This window comes from Ictalurus furcatus, chromosome 5 (assembly GCF_023375685.1).
Source record: "Ictalurus furcatus strain D&B chromosome 5, Billie_1.0, whole genome shotgun sequence".
Taxonomy (NCBI): domain Eukaryota; kingdom Metazoa; phylum Chordata; class Actinopteri; order Siluriformes; family Ictaluridae; genus Ictalurus; species Ictalurus furcatus.
In genome coordinates, this window is record NC_071259.1 from 17,913,897 (window position 1) to 17,935,608 (window position 21,712).

Sequence of the window (21,712 nt, forward strand, 5' to 3'; positions counted from 1 at the left end):
AAGTCATCAAAATCGTAGCCTTACTTATTCATGTTAGCTAGCTAACAAGACATATAACATTATTGTACATACATTAGACATACCTACTTAATTCAGTTGTAGCTGTAGCTGGCTTCAGTTGAAACTGAGTTTAGTGTGTTGTGACCTCATCTCTGCCATATTGGGGGAATTTTTCTTTGAATCAGATTAAGGTCTGTTTCCTATGATGGTGTTTTAGGGTCGCTGTTAAATTTTTTAGCATCCCATTCCAGATTTAGTCCCCCCTTTGATGTTATAATAACCTCTGAAGGGTTTCCACTAGATTTTGGAGCATGGCTGTGGGGATTTGCCCAATCAGCCACAAGAGCATTTTTGAGGTTTGGCGAGGAGACCTGGGATGCAGTCGCTGTTCTAGTTCATCCCAAAGGTGTTCAGTGGAGTTTAGGTTACAGCTCTGTGCAGGCCACTCCAACCTTGGTAAAGCGTGTCCTGTGCACAGGTGCATTGTCATGCTGAAACATGTTTGGGTTCCTTACCTCCAGTGAAGAGAAATTGTAAAGCTACAACATACAGAGGCATTATATACACTTGTGTGCTTCCAACTTTGTGGCACCAGTTTGGGGAAGAACCACATATGGGTATAATGTTCAGATGCCCACAAACTTTTAGCCATATAATGTACGACATTGTCATGATATTTCAAGAAAAATGTCATAATATTTTATATTAAGAGAGAAATGTTGCAATATTTTGAGAATCTAGTCATAATACCATGCATAAAAGTGCATTTTGATTCTAGTATTGGTTTAAACAAATAAAGAAGTACTTAATCTTCTGGCACAACATCACCAGATTATTATTGGTATTCGAACATTGACTCAAAGATAGAACCATGTGAACTTGAATATTTTGTATATATTTTTTTTTTGGCTGAAGGAGAAACCACAGGCAGTGGCCACCTTCAAGGCTTCTTTGATCTTCAGGATAACAGCTGTAACTCCGCCGCACTCAGTACAGCAATCGAGGCGCTAGTGTGTTTATGGAATATGGACTCGCCATAAGTGTTAAATTTATTGTGCAAGTACTTCTGCCATAATGCATTGATGGCTCAATTGCTCTTGATTCAAATTGGCTGGATTTCCACTTCACACCCTCATTGAATGCCATGCAAATGTAACCATTGATAGCCTTGAAGGTGACCACTGCCTACAATTTCTCCTTCAACAAAAGAGATAATAACTTCACCAAATCCTCAACATCCCTCATTTCAACACACAAACCCTGCTCTGATGTGTACCATTTTTCACAGTATTATGACTTTTATTCTCAAAATCTGTGAACAGATTTTGAACAGATTCATAGTTTCCACCACCACCCCACATAAAAAAATAAATAAATCAACTTACCTTTATGTACCTGCAATTCACACCACTTTGCACGGTCACTTTGCACTGTGTGCACAGATAATGTTCTATGCACACAGTGTCTTCACACTCTCTCGTAAAGATCCTATTTAAATGCCATATTCTTCTTCTTTCAGACCTCATTCACAGAGTGCACTTGAGGGGTTCGTTCTTGGTCACCCGAGCAGCATGGAATCACATGAAGAATCAGAAGTTTGGGAGGTAATGTAATGACCATGTCTATACATAACAATGTATTGTATTCACTATTAAAGAAACACTTGTTATATGGCATCAATGATCTGCCCAACACTGTGCAGAATCATCATGACCTCATCAGCTGCTGGAATCTATGGGAACTTTGGTCAGGCAAACTACAGTGCTGCTAAGCTGGGCATTCTGGGTCTGGCCAACACTTTGGCCATTGAAGGCCAGAAGTACAACATCCACTGCAACACCATTGCTCCTACAGCAGGCTCACGTCTCACTCAGACCGTCATGCCACCAGGTTAGAGACCTTTTAGACAAGTAATTGAATAATAAATCCAGGTTTTACTGTGGAACTCTTCATGCAAAGAATGTCATGCTATTCAATGCAATTTTTATCATGGCAGCTTTTCCATCTAAGCAGAAATTTCCCCTCCGCGTGTGTGTATAGTGCTTGTCTATCCAGGTGAACTGTACTTTATACAAAGCATTGCATGCAAAGCACCACATGGGCCTGTATTTTAGTGTGAAACCTTATTAAACCATTTCATGGCCTATTCACTAGGTCTATACTAACCAAGCACTCCTTTTGTCTTGGAAGAACGCAACAAATAAACTCCAGTCTAGCTTGGTACTGATATCTGCTGGATATGTTTAGAAATGCAGCATGTAAAGCTACAATACAGGAACACTGTGCTAGTATTAGTACTTTAGTCTACAGGGTGTCTCAGAATTCTCCACATATAGGGGACTATGTTTGCCAGCCCCATGTCGTTTGTGCCTTCATCAGTGGATGTTAGTGGACGTCCACTTCTTGGTTGGTCCGCAACACTTCCAGTCTTTTTGAATTCCTTAATAAGTTTGGCAACAATGGTGTGTAATGTGCTTGCCATGTTTCCTGATAAAGTTCATTGCAACCTTGCGACATCTTCCAAATCCAGCCATGTGAATGATGTCTATGCATTCTTCTTTTGTCAAAGGCATTTTTAAAGGCTGCAGTGCCCTCCACTAATATTGGCACACTTAGGCTGTGAAAAATTGTCTTTATTGTTTAACCTTTTGATCTTTTGTTCAAAACATTTCACATAAATACTAAATACTAATAATAAAAAATGAAAACCTGACACCCTCTGCCAAAAAGATTAAAATGGGCCGTGGTTGGATCTTCCAACAGGACAGTTATCCAAAACATACATCAAAATCAACATAAAATTGTTTACTGACCACAAAATCAAGGTCGTGTCACGGCCATCCAAGTCCCCTGACTTGAAAACCATAGAAAGCTTGTTGGCTGAATTGAAAAGGAGAGTCCAGCGTGGACCTGGAAATTTGAAGGATCTGGAGAGATTCTGTATGGAGGAATGGTCTCGGATCCCTTGCCATGTATTCTCCAACCTCATCATGCATTATAGAAGACTCAGAGCTGTTATCTTGGCAAAGGAATGTAGCACAAAGCATTGACTAAAATGGTGCCAATAATTGTGGCAGAACTATATTTAACAAAGAGAGAGATATATATATATATATATATATATATATATATATATATATATATATATATATATATATATATATATATATATATATATGTGTGTGTGTGTGTGTGTAATTTATTTATTTTTGATAAACCTGTGTTGTGTTTGCAATTGCAAGAGTATTTTTGTGAATTTTATGAACAAAATATCAAAAGGTTAAACAATAAAGACAATTTTTCACTGCCTTCTTTGCTCATATTTACCAAGGGTGCCAATATTAGTGGAGGTACACTGTATCTGGAATTTTTTTTTTTAAATATATAAACTAGGTATGAATTTTTGGAAGACATTTTGCTAAAAAGTGTTAATTTCCACTATGTATGGAGACTTTTGGGACGCCCTGTAGTTTTGAAGAGCACAATGTAGTTGTAGGTTGGACAAAATCTAATAAAATAAATTTGAGAGATTCCCAAAAAAAAGGTGAAATAAAGCACAATTTTTTTAGATCCTTCAAGGACGTATAATGGATATAATGGATGGAAAGCCATTTTGAGCATTGTGATATGTGATCAGTTTAATGCAGATGTGTGTGAGAATGAATTGTATGTTTATGCATATCCACAGTTAAGTCATGTGATTCTACATCCTTCTATAGGCCAGTACTGAAACGTCTAGATAATCTGACATAGAATACAATTTCACAAATTAGGGAAAAGTCTCATGTTATTATTATTATTATTTTTTCAATAATGCAAAATATAGGAAATCTTAAAGCTACAGGATGTAAAAATTTTGGACTTTTACCCTCTTTGGAAGAAAAAAAAATGCTATTGCAAGTTACTTGCCTAAGAACACTTTGTATTGTGGCTTGTGCTGTGTCATTCTCCATAGCATGGATTAATGTGAAGGCTGTGAGAGGCAAGTAATATACATTTAAACAAGAGTTCAAGGCTGTGTCCCAAACCACAGTCTGTACGCTCAACAGAATGCCTAAATAGTACATAGTACTAAATAGTAGGAGTGTGTTTTATTTTATTTTTTACATTTTTATTTAGTTATTTTTTAACCCTTTGCTCTGGTGATACAGGAGACATCTGAAAATTGCTTTTCTGCTTTATAAGCTAAAACACAAGTTGATCAAACATGAATAAAATTGGAATGTGCATTTAGAGGTTACTTTTGCTTTGCACTTGTAATGTGGTGTTTTGCGAACGAGTCAGATCTTTGAGTCGGCTGTTTGGGTGAATGTTGAGAACTGACTTGCATTTAATTGTAGTGTAGTTGTGTAGTTTTAAAATGTTTCCAATGAAAGCTCTTTTCAGTGGTGAGATGTGTGTATGATGCAGTGTAACAGAGAGCCACTGCTGCTCGTTGAAGATATATACTGTAGTTCAGCGTTATCGGGGAGAGGATTGCATTGCAATTAATAACATTTATTTAATCAATTGTAACAGAGTAATGTTTAATAAAAGGTCAACTCAGATTTCAGTTTCAGCCATAAGAAAAACATCACTGGTCAAAATATCGCAAACTTGGTCTGGTTAAGCAAAATCGCCAATGAGGTTGGCTTTTATTTGTGAGCTGAGCCAAACGATCTGACTTGATGAAAACAGCCTGAATTCCCCTCACTACTTCACACCAACTTTATCTACATGAACTTTGACTGGTGAATTCCCATTTAATCTTGGCCAAAGTTAGCCATATGTTCTCTCCAAAAATCATACGACACCAGGACTCCCTGAAGTGTGGTAGAAATCCAGTGTGGAAGTGGTTAACACTGGTTAGAACTAACATAGTGTTGATCTGTGCAGCTTGACAGTAAGACATGATGATTGTTAGTCTACATGCTAACAAAAAAGGCTGGCTGAAGCTACATGGGAGAAATTGAAATCAGCTAACGATATACAAATATGTTGATTTTATAAGTAATCTGCCTTTCTGTGTCAACAGTCAGCACAGGGTGGATTGTGCTAGCAGTTCATAGGGTAAAATTAATGTCCAATGATTAACAGGAAAGGAAAAGGTTTCACCAAAAACCGCACCTCCACTCCATCCCACCCCCTATCCTGCATTCATGTCAGTGCCAAATTAGAAATAAAGCATGGTAATTACCTGGAACGGATTAATAAATAAAATAAAACATTTTTTTAAAAATTACTGTAAATTATTATTATATTTACACAGGGGTGCAATGCCAAAATATTAGCCATGTGTGGGGAAACGCTTCTAGAAAGACAGTACTGACTTTGATTTGCTCCATGAGTATCCATTTCCTGAAGTGCTGTTTTCTCAATATTCATTTCTATGCTGTAGCTTGGAGAAAAGCTTAGTGAGATTATTCTGCAAGATAAGCAGTTTAATAACCTTTGAGTGTTTTTGTGATTAAGTAGTGTGATCAGATTTACTTTGAGTTCCCTCTTGCTGTAATTGTTAGTGACCATATGGTATTTGTCCTTGTCAGATCTGGTGGAGTCCTTGAAAGCGGAGTACGTGGCTCCTCTTGTCCTGTGGCTCTGCCATGAAGAGTGTCAGGAGAATGGAGGCCTTTTTGAGGTGTGATTCTGAATTTTATGATTTTATTAAATTATAACTGTTAGTTAACTTTTTATATATTGTGATTGTTCTGCTAATTCCAACTATTTCTTGTTACTATTCACAGGTTGGGGCTGGCTGGATTGGCAAATGTAAGTGGAATTTTGCTGGTCTATATTTTTATTATTTTGAAACTGTTAATGAATTTAAGACTACTTGAAGGCTTTGAATTGCATGTGGATCTGCAGTGAGATGGGAGAGATCTTTAGGCAGTATCGTCCGTCATAAGAACCAGAGCATGAGCCCAGAGGATGTCCGGGATAAGTGGGACCAGATATGTAACTTCACCAATGCCGCCAAGCCAGCTACTATTCAAGGTAAATACTGAAATGGGTTAAGGATCACCATCTATGTGGTCCCTATACCAAGCTATGTTTCTGCCCTGTATTCATCCGATAATAGCGCAAATGTAAATGCTCGTTTTTCTATTTTAAGCGTGAACTTGTAATTAAAGCCAAGCCTTTTCAATTCACTTTTATTTGTATAGCATACTTGGCCAATAGACATTGTCAAAAAGCAGCTTTACAGAAATCTGGATCCCCAGTGAGCTAGCCAGACATGACGGTGATAATGAAAACTCCCTAAGATGACACCAGTAAGATTTAAATGAAGATGAGTTGACAAAAAAAGTATATATTGCACAGAAAAAATATATTTGTAGAGTAGTATATTTCATGTCCAGTTAATGTTAATATATATTAAAAAAAGTTTATATTATATATTACCAGTTTGATGTTCAGTGATGAAGTAGAAATGCTTTTGTTTGTGGTGAGTGAATGTGAAGCCTAACAGGAGGTTTTTTTTTTTTTTTTTTTTTTAGAATTTAGTCAATGTTAATATGAATTAATAACATTTCAATAAATTAAGAAATCTTAATCTTCAGAATTTAGTTCATGTGTTAATGTTAATTAGCGTAATGTGTTTTCTGTTTATGAGAGCAGTTACTGTGAAACAACTTGTTGAAATGGAGAGAATAAAGTTTTTATTTGCATTTCTTTCAGAATTCTTTTAAATGAATTATTAATTTAAAAGAAGGCATAAAAGGCAGAACTGTCGGTTATCAGTTTCAGCCGATATCACTCTGAATAATTGGTTATCTGTATCGGCTGAGAAATTTAGTATCGGTGCATCTCTATAAGTAATGTAATTTTATTGACATCAGTAACTGTAAACAATTTATATAAATTTAAAACGTAGTGCGTTGCATTACTGCGTTATCAGAGACAGTCAGAATAAAATTAGAATTACTTTAACATGTGTACTATGTGTGTTGAAAGTATGTACCGTATGAACATCATACTCTTTATGACACCAGCAGCGGTACTTGGGTACTACATTCTACAGTATCCTTGAGATTATCCACTGAATTGCCAAGGACAGTTTTGGACAATTACGTAGTGATACTGTACGGCAGGTGCATCTTTACTCAAAGTGCTACCCAAAGATCCAATCCACTTATTACACACAAGAGGACACTTCAGTCTGAGGGTCAAAGGGCAGCCCCCTCCATGGGGTCTGTCTGTGCACATGCATACAAATACATATGGAACTAAACAAAGATTTCCATTAGCAGTGATCTAGGAATCCAAGAGAGCCTCATCCTCCTGCGTGTGTTTGCTTACTATAGCTGCCCTCAGGATGGACTGCACAGAGAAGGGAGAGTTGCAAGAAGGCTTATTAGCATGGCTTTGTAGTGCTCATCACTTGTGTTATATTTGCATTGAGCATGTCGCTGTCTTTGTCTTCTGAGTGTGGACTAGTTAATTAAACATTCCATCTCCTTTTGTGCTCTGCTATTAAGAGTCGATGCACTTGCTGGTGGATGTGCTGTCGAAAGTGGAGGCTGAGAAAGGAATTGGAGCCATGCCAACCAGTGCCGTGACCTCAGCATCATCTGGCATAAACCCTGTGAGTACTGAATATGCAGCTTTAAATGCACTTATACATTAAAATGACATTACAGTTATGGTCATATACTCACACAGTATGTATAGACAAGAGGACACAAGTCTGTACCAAACAACAGATATATTTATTTTTTGTGAGCTGAATAATATCAGTTTAGAGCTTTTCAAGCCAATACAGTTATACTTGTACGTCTGCAGGCAGAGGCCGTGGGGAAGGTGCTTCCCGAGATGACATTTAGCTATACTAACATGCACTGCATCCTGTACGCCCTCGGAGTGGGCATGTCTACTAGAGAGTCCAATCACCTCAAGTTCCTCTACGAAGGTCACGAGGAGTTCAGCTGCCTGCCTACATTTGGAGTCATCCCAGCCCAAGCGTCAATGCTAGACGGAGGACTAGGTTCTATTCCAGGGCTCAATTTCGACCCCACCAGAGTGAGCAACTTTTTTTTAAAATGCTTTTAAGTAACGTGACTCTTTTTTTAAAAATTATGCACACAGTCGTCACTGATCTCATCAAGGCGTTTTGCTTGATCTTGGCGGATTCACTAGAGTTAACATATCTTTCTTGAAAATTTTGATCCCATTCTTTTATGCTTTTAAGGGTACACTGAGTGAAATGGAAGAATATGTTTTTGTTATAATTAATGCTTATAATAAGCTAGCTTTCTGTATTTTCATTTATAGCTCCTACATGGAGAGCAGTACTTGGAGTTGTACAAACCTTTGCCTACTTCAGGTATATCTGCTTTCCAATAGGTTTTTATGATCAGGTTTTTTTGTTTTTTTTAACTGGCTGGTTTTAATAACATCTACTGTATCTTCTAGGAACACTGACCTCAAAGGCATCAATAGCAGACATCCTCGACAAAGGCTCTGGCGCAGTCATACTCTTGGATGGTGAATTGTTTTATTTATTTTATTATTATTATTGTTAAAATATAATAATGAACTAATTACTGTACTGTGTTTGGGTTGGATTATATGTGAAAACTACTCAGTTTTAAATAAATAAATAGCTGAGCAAGAAACAACATGCACAGTACAACGATGCTGCATTTTCATTCCTGCAGTTTACACATACAACAAGCAGGAGTTGGTGTGCTACAATCAGTTCTCGGTGTTTATTGTTGGTGCCGGTGGTTTTGGAGGAAAGAGAGCATCAGATAAAGCTGTGGTAATGAACATTATACCGTCTAGCCTTGTAAAGTATGTAAATAATGCAGTGTTTATGTATTCCTGTTTTAGCATTTATAATAGTTGTTCTTCATTTCTTCCCCCCCAGGCCACAGTTGTACCTCCAAACAGATCACCTGATGCAGTGTTGGTTGATGAAACCACCAGAGATCAGGTAGGGTCAACTGTGATGGTGATATGACAATAGTTAATGAATGGATGATTTAAAAACCTCACATCAAAATTATCGTTGCGCTCTTAGTATTTTGTAGGCCGTGTTTATAAATTACAGTATACATTACAATTATGTTGATTCATATTCATGCAGGCATACAGATATTATGGTCTTTACTATTTCACAATTTTGTGAGGTCACATTTTCTTTTCTTCAGTGATACTATCAAAAAACTCATTTCCGTATTGTAGGCTGCTTTGTATAGGCTGAGTGGTGATTGGAACCCTCTTCACATAGACCCAAGCTTTGCAGCAATGGGAGGTAAGAAGAGGTTTTGCTTCCCTCTTTAAATGAGGAGGATGCTTTCAGAATCAATTACAGTAATATCATTTGTACTAAAAATGTTTGTAAAAAAGCTTTAAAAGTTATCTAAAACTTTAGGATTCAAATCTCCCATACTGCACGGCCTGTGCTCATTTGGATTTGCTGCGCGCCATGTCCTGAGGCAGTATGCTGGAAATGATGTTTCCAGATTCAAATCTATTAAGGTGATGCAAATTCATTTGGCGTTGCCACTCACAACCTCATTAAACATTTCTAACAGATATTCAGCTCATCTATAGTGATTTACAAATGATGTAATATCAATATCTGCAGTTTTTCTCATGTATGCTTAGTTAAAAGCAAATTGCTTTTATCTGTAATAATGTACAACCTGCTTGCTCCCTTTTTTTTTTTTTTTGGATAGGTGCGATTTGTGAAGCCAGTGTTACCAGGCCAGTCTCTGCAGACAGAAATGTGGAAAGAGGAAAACAGAATTCACTTTCAGTGCAAAGTGAGAATAAGTGCTTGTTTATATAGCTTACATCAGTCTGTAGTGTACATTGAATGCTGAACCTATTTTATCCTATTTCTTATTCTGCTGTTAAAATCATTTCCTTATTTGTCCTGGCTGTTCAGGTGAAGGAGACAGGAGATGTTGCGTTATCTGGCGCATATATAGATTTACACGCAGCTCCCGGTGCTGTTGCCAGCTCTTCTCCAGCAGAGGTACAAGCATAATTTCTATTAAATATTAATAATATCTTTAAAAATAAGTGATTTGAAAGAAGAGCATAGATCCTTTTTTGCGTTATATGCAGAACTGGGTTTAACACATTACTGTAATCGAATTACTTTTTCCGATAACGCAGTAATGTAACGTGTTGCATTTTAAATTTATATAAATTGTTTACAGTTACTGATGTCAATAAAATTACATTACAGAAGTAAAATACATTTTTAAACTAAATTACGTTTTGCACCGAAGATTTTTTTCTTTATCCTCGAATAATTCTCCACTTGGGGACCCTAACCCAGACAATGATGGCTTAGCGGTGCCTCCCCTTGGCTAGCGACACAAACTAGCCTAGTTAGAAAGGTTTTATATTTTATCGGTCTGGTAATCCTATAAACAGTGACAACACCCAAGGTTTTATGATAAATCCAACTTTTCCTGATCATGTCATACATTGATGTGTGCTAAAATTACTGAAAGAACTACGAGTTTCACTTTATAGTGTATTTTTATAGGTTTTGAAAGTAAAGTAATTAGTAATCTGAAGTGGATTACGTTTTTGAGTAACTTACTCAACACTGGTTATATGTAAATATGTGAAAATGATTGTTAATCAGAATGTAACTTTACAGAGCATTTTTTTACCATTTACAGAGCAGTGGACTTCAGAGTGACTTGGTGTTTGCTGAAATTGGACGCCGGATCAAAGAACTGGGTGCTGAACTTGTGAAGAAAGTTAATGCTATTTTTGGATGGGAAATTACCAAAGGAGGAAAGCCAGCTGCCCAGTGGAGTAAGACATCAGCTTAATCATGCAAAGGGCTTCAAATTTTATTGTTTATTTACTAAGTGTCTGCAAGTATCTCAATCCTTGTTAAGCGGCAGTCACACTAGACTTTCAGCATGTGAAATTTCAACCGGATATGACATCACACACCAACATTTAAAATATACCATCTGTTCCTGTATGCAGCAACACAGGCAACTTCTCTTTTGATGTTGACTTTATATTCATTGAAAGTAGTTTTGTGTAAACTGCATAAAATGGGACAGTGTGACACCGCTATAATCGGTGCTTGATTTTCTGCAGAGTTCACGCCGTGATGTGTCGATCTTCTATTTGGTCAAACGTCTTCACGTGATGTGAAATCGCAGGTCTGAGTTCACCAAACTTGCACTGTGGAACACAGCAAAATGCAAACCTTTTTTGCATGAAGCTTGCGTTTCCAGTCTTCAGCATTCGCATGAATGGAAGACAGTTTCGCATGCTGAATATCTAGTGTAACCGCCCCTTTAGATATTACAGGTAGGGACTCGGTGCTGATGTTCTCTCCACGGCAGGTTGCAAAACATTCGTTGTAAGGGTGAAGAAAAAAAAAAGGTTCTCCAAAAGGGTTACATGGCACATGCTGTAACTCTCATTGCACATAATGTGAGATACTATGCAGTGATAATCTTCTCATTCATATTTATCCCTGTTAATCCAAGATCTGATCTGTTTCTGTACAGCCATTGATCTAAAAACAGCACAAGGTGCACTTCATAAGGGTCCATACCACGGCAAAGCTGATGTGACATTTACTGTGGCTGATGAGGATTTCATGGATGTAGTCATGGGGAAGCTCAACCCTCAGAAGGTACAGTTATGTAACGTTTTTTTATGAAAAATTGAGGTTGATTCACCAGATGTGTGAATGTTAGGAGTAATCTACCACGTTAAAGCTGTTCTGTTTGTCCCCGCTCCAGGCGTTTTTTGCTGGCAAATTGAAAGTCAGAGGGAATATCATGCTGAGCCAGAAACTGGAGACAATACTGAAGGATTATGCCAAGCTGTGAAACTGCAAACAGTCCAGTGGCTTAGAGAAATGCAGACTGCATGACTGTTTCTAGAATGTTGAGATTTCGAATTAGAGATTCGAATTAGAGATTTTCGATTTAGAAATCGAACGTCTAACAGATATTGATTTGTAAATGTAAGAGAATTAAACACTAATTGTGGGGGAAGGAAAAATAACCATATTCAGGTTAGACATGATCTAGTTTTAATTTGTATTTCCTGAGTCTTTGTTGGGTCCAGATTTCAGTATATTACACCTTTCAGCCTTTTTCTTTAATTACAGTCAAGCTTGTCCAGACCAAACCTAAGCGGGAAAAAGTGAAAAACATGTAAAAAAAAAAAAAAAAAAAAAATTCATACTATGTAACAATGATCTTGTAAACTTGGCACTTAACAGTTGTTGAAGCTGACTCCCACTGAAACATTTTATTTTAACCTGACTCCCTCAGGATTCCCCTGCAGTCAGTAGAATGCCTGAGTGTGTCTGAATAATATTTCTGTGACTAACAACTAGAAGACAAAATCTTTTTTGTTCATTAACAATTACAAGAGACTAATAAAAATCATAGTGAATCTGATCAATTTAAAAAGTTGCTCATTTCAACCCTACTCTTTTTGTCAAATTAAATGACCATGTATATTTAATGCCTAGATGAAATTGCTCAATTCACTTGGTTAAAAAAAATAAAATCACAAACCCTTATCATTAATGTTGCAGCAAGGTGATTTATTATACCATTACATTTGATGTATATTACATTTCAATTTACAATCTTTTTATCCATAATAAAATTAGATGGATTTGTGTATATTCACATTTCAGAGATTAAAGGGAAAAGGCCTGACATGCTACACACTACAACTACAGTTGATTTCTTATTTCCAACTTGTTATTCAAGTGACATTTGATCTTCATTTAGGTATTATTTCATTTTAATATGGAGTCCTATGACTGGTTGGTAATACCACTACTTGTAGAGCTTAAACTGTACAACATGAATGACACCAGTGTGTAAAGTGTGCATGGGAATCTCATAGCAAAAGCTAAAAACAAAGGAACTTTTATATATATATATATATTTATATATATATATATATATATATATATATATATATATGCCTGAAGGCGTTCCTAAAAACAATATATTAAGAGTATAATTTGCAAGATCTACTATAAATGACACACTAATCATAAATATTTATTTTGTTAAACAATTGTTTTAAATGGCCTACGGTTAGTATGGTTCAATCAAGATATTCTTTATTTTATATTTACATAAACAAAATAACTGTATTCTTCTCAGTTGCTCCCCGAAATAAAGCTAATGTACATTTTTACACTTTTACGTTTTATTCTTGTGCAATGGCTGACTGTAATCAGTCCTCATAAACCACAAGGCTGACAAAAACATCAGTCTAACTACTTATTCACCATAGGCTATCAATATGTACCCTTTACCTTTGATTCAAAGAACAAGTCAATAAATGATAAGCTGAAGGCGCAGAGTTGAACTTTGACAGAGTTGACTTTGGCAGCATGAGAGAGGGAAAGGGTACTCGGTTCAATTAAAAAGAAAACAGTGCTGCTAGAGAAGCGGCACGACTGAGATTCAACTCTCCAAGGGCTTGATAATTAGCTGAACTGTTGAATCAGAAAAAAGTAAATAAAAAAAAAATATATACTAGAAATAATCAGCTGTCAGCCAGACACCGTTGGACCAAATTATATATCTTTGTTGGAGGCAATAGCATTTATTTATAACTAACTACGGCAATTCTATTGCACTTACGCACACATGAATGCATACAAATTCTGATTACCTGTGCACAACCGCTACAGAAAAGTGCTTTGTTTGAGAAGTCTTAACCTTATTTACTAGAACAATCTTGACTACAAGTTCGTTTTTGGTGGAACAAAAAAAAAAAGAAGCTTAAAAGCTTAGATTGCCTGCGCTGGTATACATATTTACTGTACAGGTCTTAAATGTACCCAATGAATGACTAGGCTACAGCTAACTAAATACTGTTTATCTTATTATTACAGAATACCTTGCTCGTACCATTAGGGATACAAGCAGAAACTAGTACACGGTTAACATGTAAGAATGGTCACAAAGTTGGAAGCTACAGTATGCAAAGACGTTTACAACCCTCACTTGAACCAACAGATGTCACAGAGGTCCATGGTTGTAGTTTAGGTATAAATATAAGGACACTTTCCACTATTTTATCTAGACCACAAGCACAACACTGCTTAGCAATAGATTATTTAAGGCTTATTTATATGGTATACATGTTCCAATAGGATTTGACTACCCATGAAATGCATTTAAAAAGGGATAAAATATATTATCTAATGTGCTTAAATATAATGATGTTTCTATGCTCGATCCAGATTTAAGTGATATGAAAGAGTCCATCTAGAATTCAGTTGGTGTTGCTCAGTCTTGTGCAGGCCCAAAACATTGACTGCTCAGGTCAAAGATCCCCTTCCCAATGGTTCGTATTGCTCATCTTACCCTGTGCAAAAGTTATTCCTAACGCTTCAAGTTGTGCTAAATGATGAACTTGACGTCGTTCTTCACATTGTTGGTGTAGGAGCTGACGTGGTCGGGCAGCACACGCATTTTCATGGTGCCGTCAGCACCACAAGAAAAGATGTGATTGCCTGGTGCCGTCTCGATCTGCATGACGCCTGTGCCTAGGTTGCGGAAGATGGACTGCCGGGCGTGTTCGTTCGGGAACGTGTGCAATAGGCACTGCGTTAACATGTTCCACACCTGCACGAAAGCTCACCAAATTAGCATCATTTGTCTCTTGGCCATAAACACAAACATCATTTTACATGTTTACAATAATACATTTCATCAGAGTCGTCTTTAAATGACCAGTAGTAGTAAACATGACTTGTGCTGTTAGAGTTAGAGGTGTGATGGTGACTGTGACGAAGAGGAGGAGGGAGAAGCCAGGGTGTGAGGATGCACACCTGGCACTGATTTGGCTAATGAGAGCGAGAGAGAGGAGCAGCTGGAGTACTCGGTGTTCCTGTTATGTTTGAAGTCTGTTTAAAGTTTGTTTATGTTGAGGGAGAGAGAGAGAGACAGAGAAGCAGCTGGAAGTGACAGAGTACTTTGTTTTCCTGTTACGTTTGAAGTTTGTTTATGTTCAGCCAGTTCCTGCCTCCTCATTGGCGACTTTAAAGTGCCCCAATTATGCTTTTGCAAATATTACCTTTCATGTAGTGTGATGTAGCTGTTTTTGAATGTAAAAACATCTGCAAAGTTTCAAAAATCAAAGCGCACGACAAACCGCATTATTGACTCCCAAAAGAAGGAAGCGATTCTGAATAGCTGAAACGAGTCGTCAGTAATTCCAGACTTACTTCCTGTACTAACCTACGTAGGTTTGTAACAAAAAGTCCCGCCTCTGGTCTTCATCAGCTGCTCGCGAACAACGTGTACTTTGACCTGCCCCCAAACACTACAGTTGTAGTTGTGTCCTGAAAGACTTAGGTTCATGTCTAGAAGACATTGTTTTCTGAGCTGCAAAAGCAAACCACTTTGCATGGACTCCCAAAGGATGAAATTATTCGTAAACATGGAATTAGCTTCCACTGTTATGCTGATGATACACAGTTGTATGTTTCAGCGAAGCCAGAGGACAGACAGAAGCTTAGTAAAGCTGAGGATTGTGTAAAGGACATTAGACATTGGATGTTAACTAACTTCCTTCTACTTAATTCTGATAAAACAGAAATACTTTTATTAGGCCCACGTGTAGCTAGAAGTAATCTTTCTGATCACATGGTTACTCTGGATGGTCTTTCTGTTTCATCATGTGCAGCAGTTAAAGACCTTGGAGTGATTATTGACTCCAGCCTATCATTTGATGCTCATGTAGATAATATTACTAGGATAGCCTTCTTTCATCTCAGAAATATTTCTAAAATAAGAAACATATTGTCACTACATGATGCGGAAATACTAGTTCATGCATTCGTCACCTCTAGATTAGATTACTGTAATGCCTTACTGTCTGGATGTTCCAGTAGGAATATAAATAAGCTCCAGTTAGTCCAGAATGCAGCTGCTAGAGTCCTAACTAGAACTAGAAGGTACGACCATATCACACCGATATTATCAATACTGCATTGGCTCCCAGTAAAATCTCGCATTAACTATAAAATACTTTTATTAACCTATAAAGCACTAAATGGTCTTGCGCCACAATATCTAAGCGACCTTTTGGTTTTATATAATCCGCCACGCCTACTTAGATCAAAAGATGCAGGCTATTTGACGGTACCTCGAATAGTGAAGGCTACAGCAGGGGGAAGAGCTTTCTCTTATAGAGCCCCACAGTTATGGAACAGTCTTCCTATTAGTGTTCGGGACTCAGACACAGTCTCAGTGTTTAAGTCTAGGCTTAAAACGTGTTTGTTTACTCAAGCCTACCCTGACTAGATTCTGTTCTACTACTTCGCAGTCATAATAATCTTTTTTCTCCCTCTCTCCTTTCGCCGAGCCCCACATGAATTTATGGAGATACTAGAGATCCAGATCCTTTCTGCCTCTGGATGGAGCTCAAATCTTCTCTAATTCCAGACTGCTGGGACTACGGCTGCTCCTAAGGCCATACAGACTTCATATAAATCCATAATGAACTTTTTCACACTATCTGTTGTTACCCAGATGAGGATGGGTTCCCTTCTGAGTCGGGTTCCTCTCAAGGTTTCTTCCTCTTAAAACATCTTAGGGAGTTTTTCCTTGCCACCGTCGCCACTCAGTGGCTTGCTCAGTTGGGATAAATTCGCACCTTTAATATCTGTATACCATGTTGATATTTCTGTAAAGCTGCTTTGAGACATTGTCTATTGTAAAAAGCGCTATACAAATAAAATAAAATTTAAAATTGAAAATTGATGAGGATAAAAAAAGCGTCAATGGGTAGAATTCATTTTTAAAATGATACCACAGCAACTCAGACCTTCGTTTGTGTTCCAGTCATTTTACTGACGTCTGCTTCTCAAATCTAGCTGAAGTCAATGTGAGATTTGCGAAATGATTATTCATTAAAGACGAGGCCATACCCACTTTATTCAGACCATCTTGAACCCTCTGGATCACAGCTTGTTAGTATGACTAATTATTTGTGTGTATATTTTCTACCGAGTGTTCCAAATGGGTAGTTTTGTGCTGTATACGTCAACAGCCATTGCATAGCTGTAGGCCTCTGCTAACTGGCTAACTCACATTATTGTCAAACTACATATAAACTTACCACCGAGAAATGTCCTGTTCTCGTCGTGCTTGCGATGGTGGTTCGGGTTGATCTTCCGATGCATCACTATCAGACTATCAATTGATAAGGTAAAACCGACGACATTATTACTGAGCTGAACTTTAAATATGGTACTGGGTGTTTCCTTTCTGACACATGCTCACAACAGACTGGGACATCTGACCAACCAGAGCAGAGTAGGCTCTCTGAAAGGAAGAATTTAGACTGAACGGATCCTTGAGTGAATCGTTTGTGACACTGAGAAAAAGAGGTATTTATTGTGATGTAAATGATGAAAAAAGTGTTTTTTGACCTCGGATGCATGTAAATCTCTTGTATGAGACCTCGAAAACAAAATGAAGCACTTTCATATAGCAATAGGGGCACTTTAAAGTTTGTTACACTGGTGCTGAAACCTGGGAAGAAGGATGGACACGCTGTCATAGAGCTCTCGCCACTGTGGGAGGATTGCGATGCCGAGGAGGCGGTGGTACTGGAGCAGTTACCGGTACAGAAGGAGGAGCTGTAGCCATCCGCCAGAAAATGGGAGGAGTCACGGGGATCACTTCCCAGCAGGCTGAGAACCAGATGACAGCGTGTCAGGGGACCGGAGTGTTTTTTTTCCTCGCTCTCCTCTCTTTTCTCTCTGGCGAAGGGGTGGGAGGGGGTGTGCGTCAATCCGGGGGCCTGAATCTGGCGGCAGAGGAGTGTGTGACGAGGAGGAGGGAGAAGCCAGAGTGTGAGGATGCACACCTGGCACTGATTTGGCTAATCAGTGGGAGAGAGAGAGAGATAAAGGAGCAGCTGGAAGCTCCAGCGAGAGAGCACTTAGTGTTCCGTTTGTGTTTCCGTTATGCTTAAAATGAAAGTTTATGTTCAGCCAGTTCCCGCCTCCTCCTTGCCCGACTTTAAAAGTTTGTTACAGTGACAATATACTGCATGCAGTAAATCAAACATTATTTAATAATACAATGTTCTTAACCCTCTTCTATTTTGAGCATGGCAGGTAAATAAAATAATACCTTCTCTTTGCCTCCAGTTATTTGCTGCAAACACTGAAACGGTCTCACTCGGAAATATACGTCTCAATACATCATAAAAATGTGGTATAATTTCAAATATAATTAACTGATGCTTATACTAATGTAAATGAGAACATACATTATTCATTATTTTGCCCCAAAGTGAATAACTTATATAACACCATGAATTTAACGTACCTTGATGTTGCCTTCAGCCGAGCCGCTGATGAAGCAGCCTTCAGTGGCATCCACAGCCAGCGCTTTGACAGCCGAGTCATGGGCCTGGAAGCTCTGGCGCTGGAGCTTAAGTGTGAGGTCCAGCACACTGATCCAGCCTTTCCTCCCTCCACTGAGCAGCAGCTGCTGTTTAGGAGCAAGAGCCAGCACAGTGGCACCAGACTCGTGGCAGCTAAACCCTGCAATCAGACCGACACGCTTAGTGGGATTTATAGTGAGCCCCGTTTATATAGGCTAAGGGTGTGGTGATGGATATGGCTGGTACACCAGTATACACTACATAGCCAAAAGTTTGTGAACACTTGACCAACACACCCATATGCACTTTTTGAACATCCCATTCCAGATTTAGTTCCCCTTTGCTGTTATAATAACTTCCACTCTTCTAGGAAAGCTTTCCACTAGATTTTGGAGCGTGGCTGTGGGAATTTGCCCATTCAGCCACAAGAGCATTACAGAAGAGGTCGTTTACCGGTGTTGTGTGAGAAGGTCTGGGGTGCAGTCCAGTTCATCCCAAAGGTGTTCAGTGGGGTTGAGGTCAAGACACAAAACCATGTCGTTATGGACCTTGCTTTGTGCACAGGGGCATTATCATACTGGAAAATGTTTGGGCTCATTAGTTCCATTGAAGGAAAAGTGTAAAGCTACAGCATACAAATACATTCTATACAATGGTGCCCAGTTTGGGGCATATGGTTTGGGGCACACACCACATATGGTGTGTGGTGGTCAGGTGTCCACATATTTTTACCCATACAGTGCAACATGGTACACCTGTATACACAATGCTTAAAAACAAACAAACAAGCAAACAAACAAAAAAGCATTACTGCCAGGTGCAGTGCGTTACACGTAATATGGTCAGGGCTGCTGTTGTCAATATCGCCATAGCAACACTTAATTTAAATATTACCCGGCAACCCTACTTTTCACAGCAGGCAAAGAAGCAGTTTTGTTGGTGAATAATACATATTTGTTTGAGTAGTAAAACGATTGGCGGTAGAATCTAGTTAAATCCAGTCCTGTGTTTTTCTAGGTCATCAAGATGCAAATCCTGTGCCTGTCTGAGCAACTTGCAAATCTTCTTTTCCCACTGTCAATGGTCAGAGGTACTCACAGAAATGCCTAAAAAATGTGCATCATTTTTGAAGACCAGAGATGAGGGACACATTCATTAGGATTTATTAAGTAATGGCAGCATTAATGTTATTAATGTTACAACACTACAGTGCCCTTATGTAGTTACATCTATCATGCCTAGAAAGTTGCTCAGTAAGCATGTAATACATGTTTTATTTCCTTTCCTTTCTTTTTGTTTGGTCAAAGGCAGTCCTGGGATCAACGGCTTAAAGGTGTTTATGGCCAAGAGACCAAGCACTTCAGCAGACATGAAAGATTAACTATAACTACACGAAGTTTTTGAGTGGTTTTGGACCGAATTCATACGGAGTTTTAAAGTTATGTTTTCAATTCTTCAAAATGCGCTTCATTTGGAATAAAATGCTGCAGAATGATTTTTACAGTATTAGTCAATGACGACATTAAATAGAAAAGAGAAGCACTGCTTTTCTTTTAATTTTTTTTTTAAATAGGCATTTTATAAATAAAAATCATTACGTTCTTATGTGAATTAATATAAAATAAAATATTCTGTGATCAAAATCAAAATTATATAGTATAAAAGTATTATATTAAAAATGGCTGATAGTGTTGTATGGGCACAGCATTTATGCGATACATGTGAACTGCTTAGTATGGAATTTTGGTAATACCGTACCACTCATACACAAGTAATGGCACCAGTTTTTTTTTTTTTTTTAAGGAGAGTGTTTTTAAAAAAAAAAAAAAAAAGAGAGAGAGACATTTTTATTTCTCCATTATGCTGATAAACTACTGAAAGATAAAAGTGAACCACTTAAAAAAGTGTTTAAAAAGAAATGCATATAAGTGGTTTCCTTAACCAGGGTAATAAGTGCACTTAATGGGTTTGCTGCTGCTGCTACAGCAGCGTTTTATGTTGTTTAATGTCATCATCTTTGAAAATGCTGTAAATATGCTGCAAGCTCAAACACTGGGTTCTACAGTCATTATCTGTTCCAACACAAATTTAGAGAAACCAGAAACCTGCCGTGTTTGATGCATGACAGTGTAAACTCACCATGAACCAAGCTGTTGGATGGCAAGACCAGTGTATCCCACAAACATACATTTCTGGATAGTGAAAGACAGGGAGGAAGGCAGGGAAAGAAAACAAGTTTACTTGAGTAACATGGTGTTGAAAGAAGTTAGGCAGAAAAGGAAATCAGCTATGATCTGATGGCTTGCTTGGTCTCCAATGCCAGATCTGCACAGTGTACCTGTTGTCAGTGGAAAGGCCTGCAGTGGCAATGAGAGACGATGAGCTCACAAACACAAAATCATGAGCTGTTTTGTTATGGCACTGCAATGTCTGAAGAGGAACACAAAGAACACCATCTGTTACCACCCCAAATGAAAAAGAGCATTATTAAGAAAAAAAAAAACAAGAAAAAAAGAAGAAAGAAAATGGCACATACCAGGTAGGGTTTAGGGGTGTTCCCTGATGTATTTGTCTGCCAGAGACTAAGGGCTCCATCTGCATCAACAATACCAAACTGGGGGGGGGGGGGGGGGGATATTGGTTACTTGTAATAAGAGATACTGACAATCTAATTATTAAAGAACAAAAATGTATAAATGAACTTAAAAAAAAAAAAAAACTAGAAAAGAAATTTAATGCATATAATCTATACTAAACCTTGTACTAGATAAGCTATACTTCTTACTATTTTTAAATTCATTATAAAGCACATGAGACCTGTGCTCACTCACCTTATTCCCCTGGTAGTTAAATCTGATCCTCATAACCCTGGAGTTGCCAGGACTCCTAAAGCAGATGATCTGCTGTGAATGGCCCCATTCAAACATCCTCACGCTGCCATCCTGAGCTCCTGTTAGGTCTGTACTCAAAGAAAAGATACCTGATTATACTGAAAAATACGAATTCTACATGATCTGCTCTAAATTATACCAGAACTAGGCTTACTAGAGAATACTGGGACTAGTTGTGTTTTGGATAGGTTTGTCTTTCACACTGGATAAAGATTAGCCTGTTCATGTTCACAAAGGGGGAATGCTTTGCCTGGGCTTTACTCTGTAATATTTTATCAGCAAAACATTTCTGGTGGCACTTACAGTATGGGAGGGTCGGGTGAGACGTCATCCTCCTGACGTTGTTAATGTTGCGTTTGATTAGCTGCACAGCGGATAAAGCATTGTGTAAGTTCTAGAAGGATGCTACATCTTTTTTTTTACAGCTATAAGGATAAAACGGAACGATCTTAAAG

General features: G+C 38.0%; 2 protein-coding genes across 6 annotated transcripts in view; one reads left to right on the plus strand and one right to left on the minus strand.

Moving 5' to 3' along the window:
- Nucleotides 1–12,518, plus strand: part of hsd17b4 (hydroxysteroid (17-beta) dehydrogenase 4) — a 21,216-nt gene extending 8,698 nt beyond the window's left edge. For both annotated transcript variants that reach the window (XM_053624990.1, XM_053624991.1), the window contains 18 exons: nucleotides 1,520–1,604; nucleotides 1,703–1,890; nucleotides 5,526–5,617; nucleotides 5,724–5,748; nucleotides 5,845–5,973; nucleotides 7,458–7,564; nucleotides 7,762–7,998; nucleotides 8,251–8,302; nucleotides 8,392–8,463; nucleotides 8,637–8,740; nucleotides 8,849–8,914; nucleotides 9,166–9,235; nucleotides 9,356–9,462; nucleotides 9,663–9,749; nucleotides 9,875–9,964; nucleotides 10,626–10,764; nucleotides 11,481–11,608; nucleotides 11,718–12,518. In XM_053624990.1, the coding sequence (XP_053480965.1) occupies nucleotides 1,520–1,604; nucleotides 1,703–1,890; nucleotides 5,526–5,617; nucleotides 5,724–5,748; nucleotides 5,845–5,973; nucleotides 7,458–7,564; nucleotides 7,762–7,998; nucleotides 8,251–8,302; nucleotides 8,392–8,463; nucleotides 8,637–8,740; nucleotides 8,849–8,914; nucleotides 9,166–9,235; nucleotides 9,356–9,462; nucleotides 9,663–9,749; nucleotides 9,875–9,964; nucleotides 10,626–10,764; nucleotides 11,481–11,608; nucleotides 11,718–11,807 (1,868 nt within the window). In that variant the 3' untranslated portion in view covers nucleotides 11,808–12,518. The remainder of the gene's footprint in view (nucleotides 1–1,519; nucleotides 1,605–1,702; nucleotides 1,891–5,525; nucleotides 5,618–5,723; nucleotides 5,749–5,844; nucleotides 5,974–7,457; nucleotides 7,565–7,761; nucleotides 7,999–8,250; nucleotides 8,303–8,391; nucleotides 8,464–8,636; nucleotides 8,741–8,848; nucleotides 8,915–9,165; nucleotides 9,236–9,355; nucleotides 9,463–9,662; nucleotides 9,750–9,874; nucleotides 9,965–10,625; nucleotides 10,765–11,480; nucleotides 11,609–11,717) is intronic.
- Nucleotides 12,519–12,904: 386 nt separating this feature from the next.
- Nucleotides 12,905–21,712, minus strand: part of dmxl1 (Dmx-like 1) — a 41,246-nt gene continuing 32,438 nt past the window's right edge. For all 4 annotated transcript variants that reach the window (XM_053624982.1, XM_053624983.1, XM_053624980.1 and 1 more), the window contains 7 exons: nucleotides 21,561–21,621; nucleotides 21,198–21,325; nucleotides 20,903–20,980; nucleotides 20,705–20,796; nucleotides 20,506–20,558; nucleotides 18,309–18,526; nucleotides 12,905–14,588 (listed from right to left, as the gene is read on the minus strand). In XM_053624982.1, coding sequence (XP_053480957.1) covers nucleotides 14,364–14,588; nucleotides 18,309–18,526; nucleotides 20,506–20,558; nucleotides 20,705–20,796; nucleotides 20,903–20,980; nucleotides 21,198–21,325; nucleotides 21,561–21,621 — 855 coding nt within the window. In that variant the 3' untranslated portion in view covers nucleotides 12,905–14,363. The remainder of the gene's footprint in view (nucleotides 14,589–18,308; nucleotides 18,527–20,505; nucleotides 20,559–20,704; nucleotides 20,797–20,902; nucleotides 20,981–21,197; nucleotides 21,326–21,560; nucleotides 21,622–21,712) is intronic.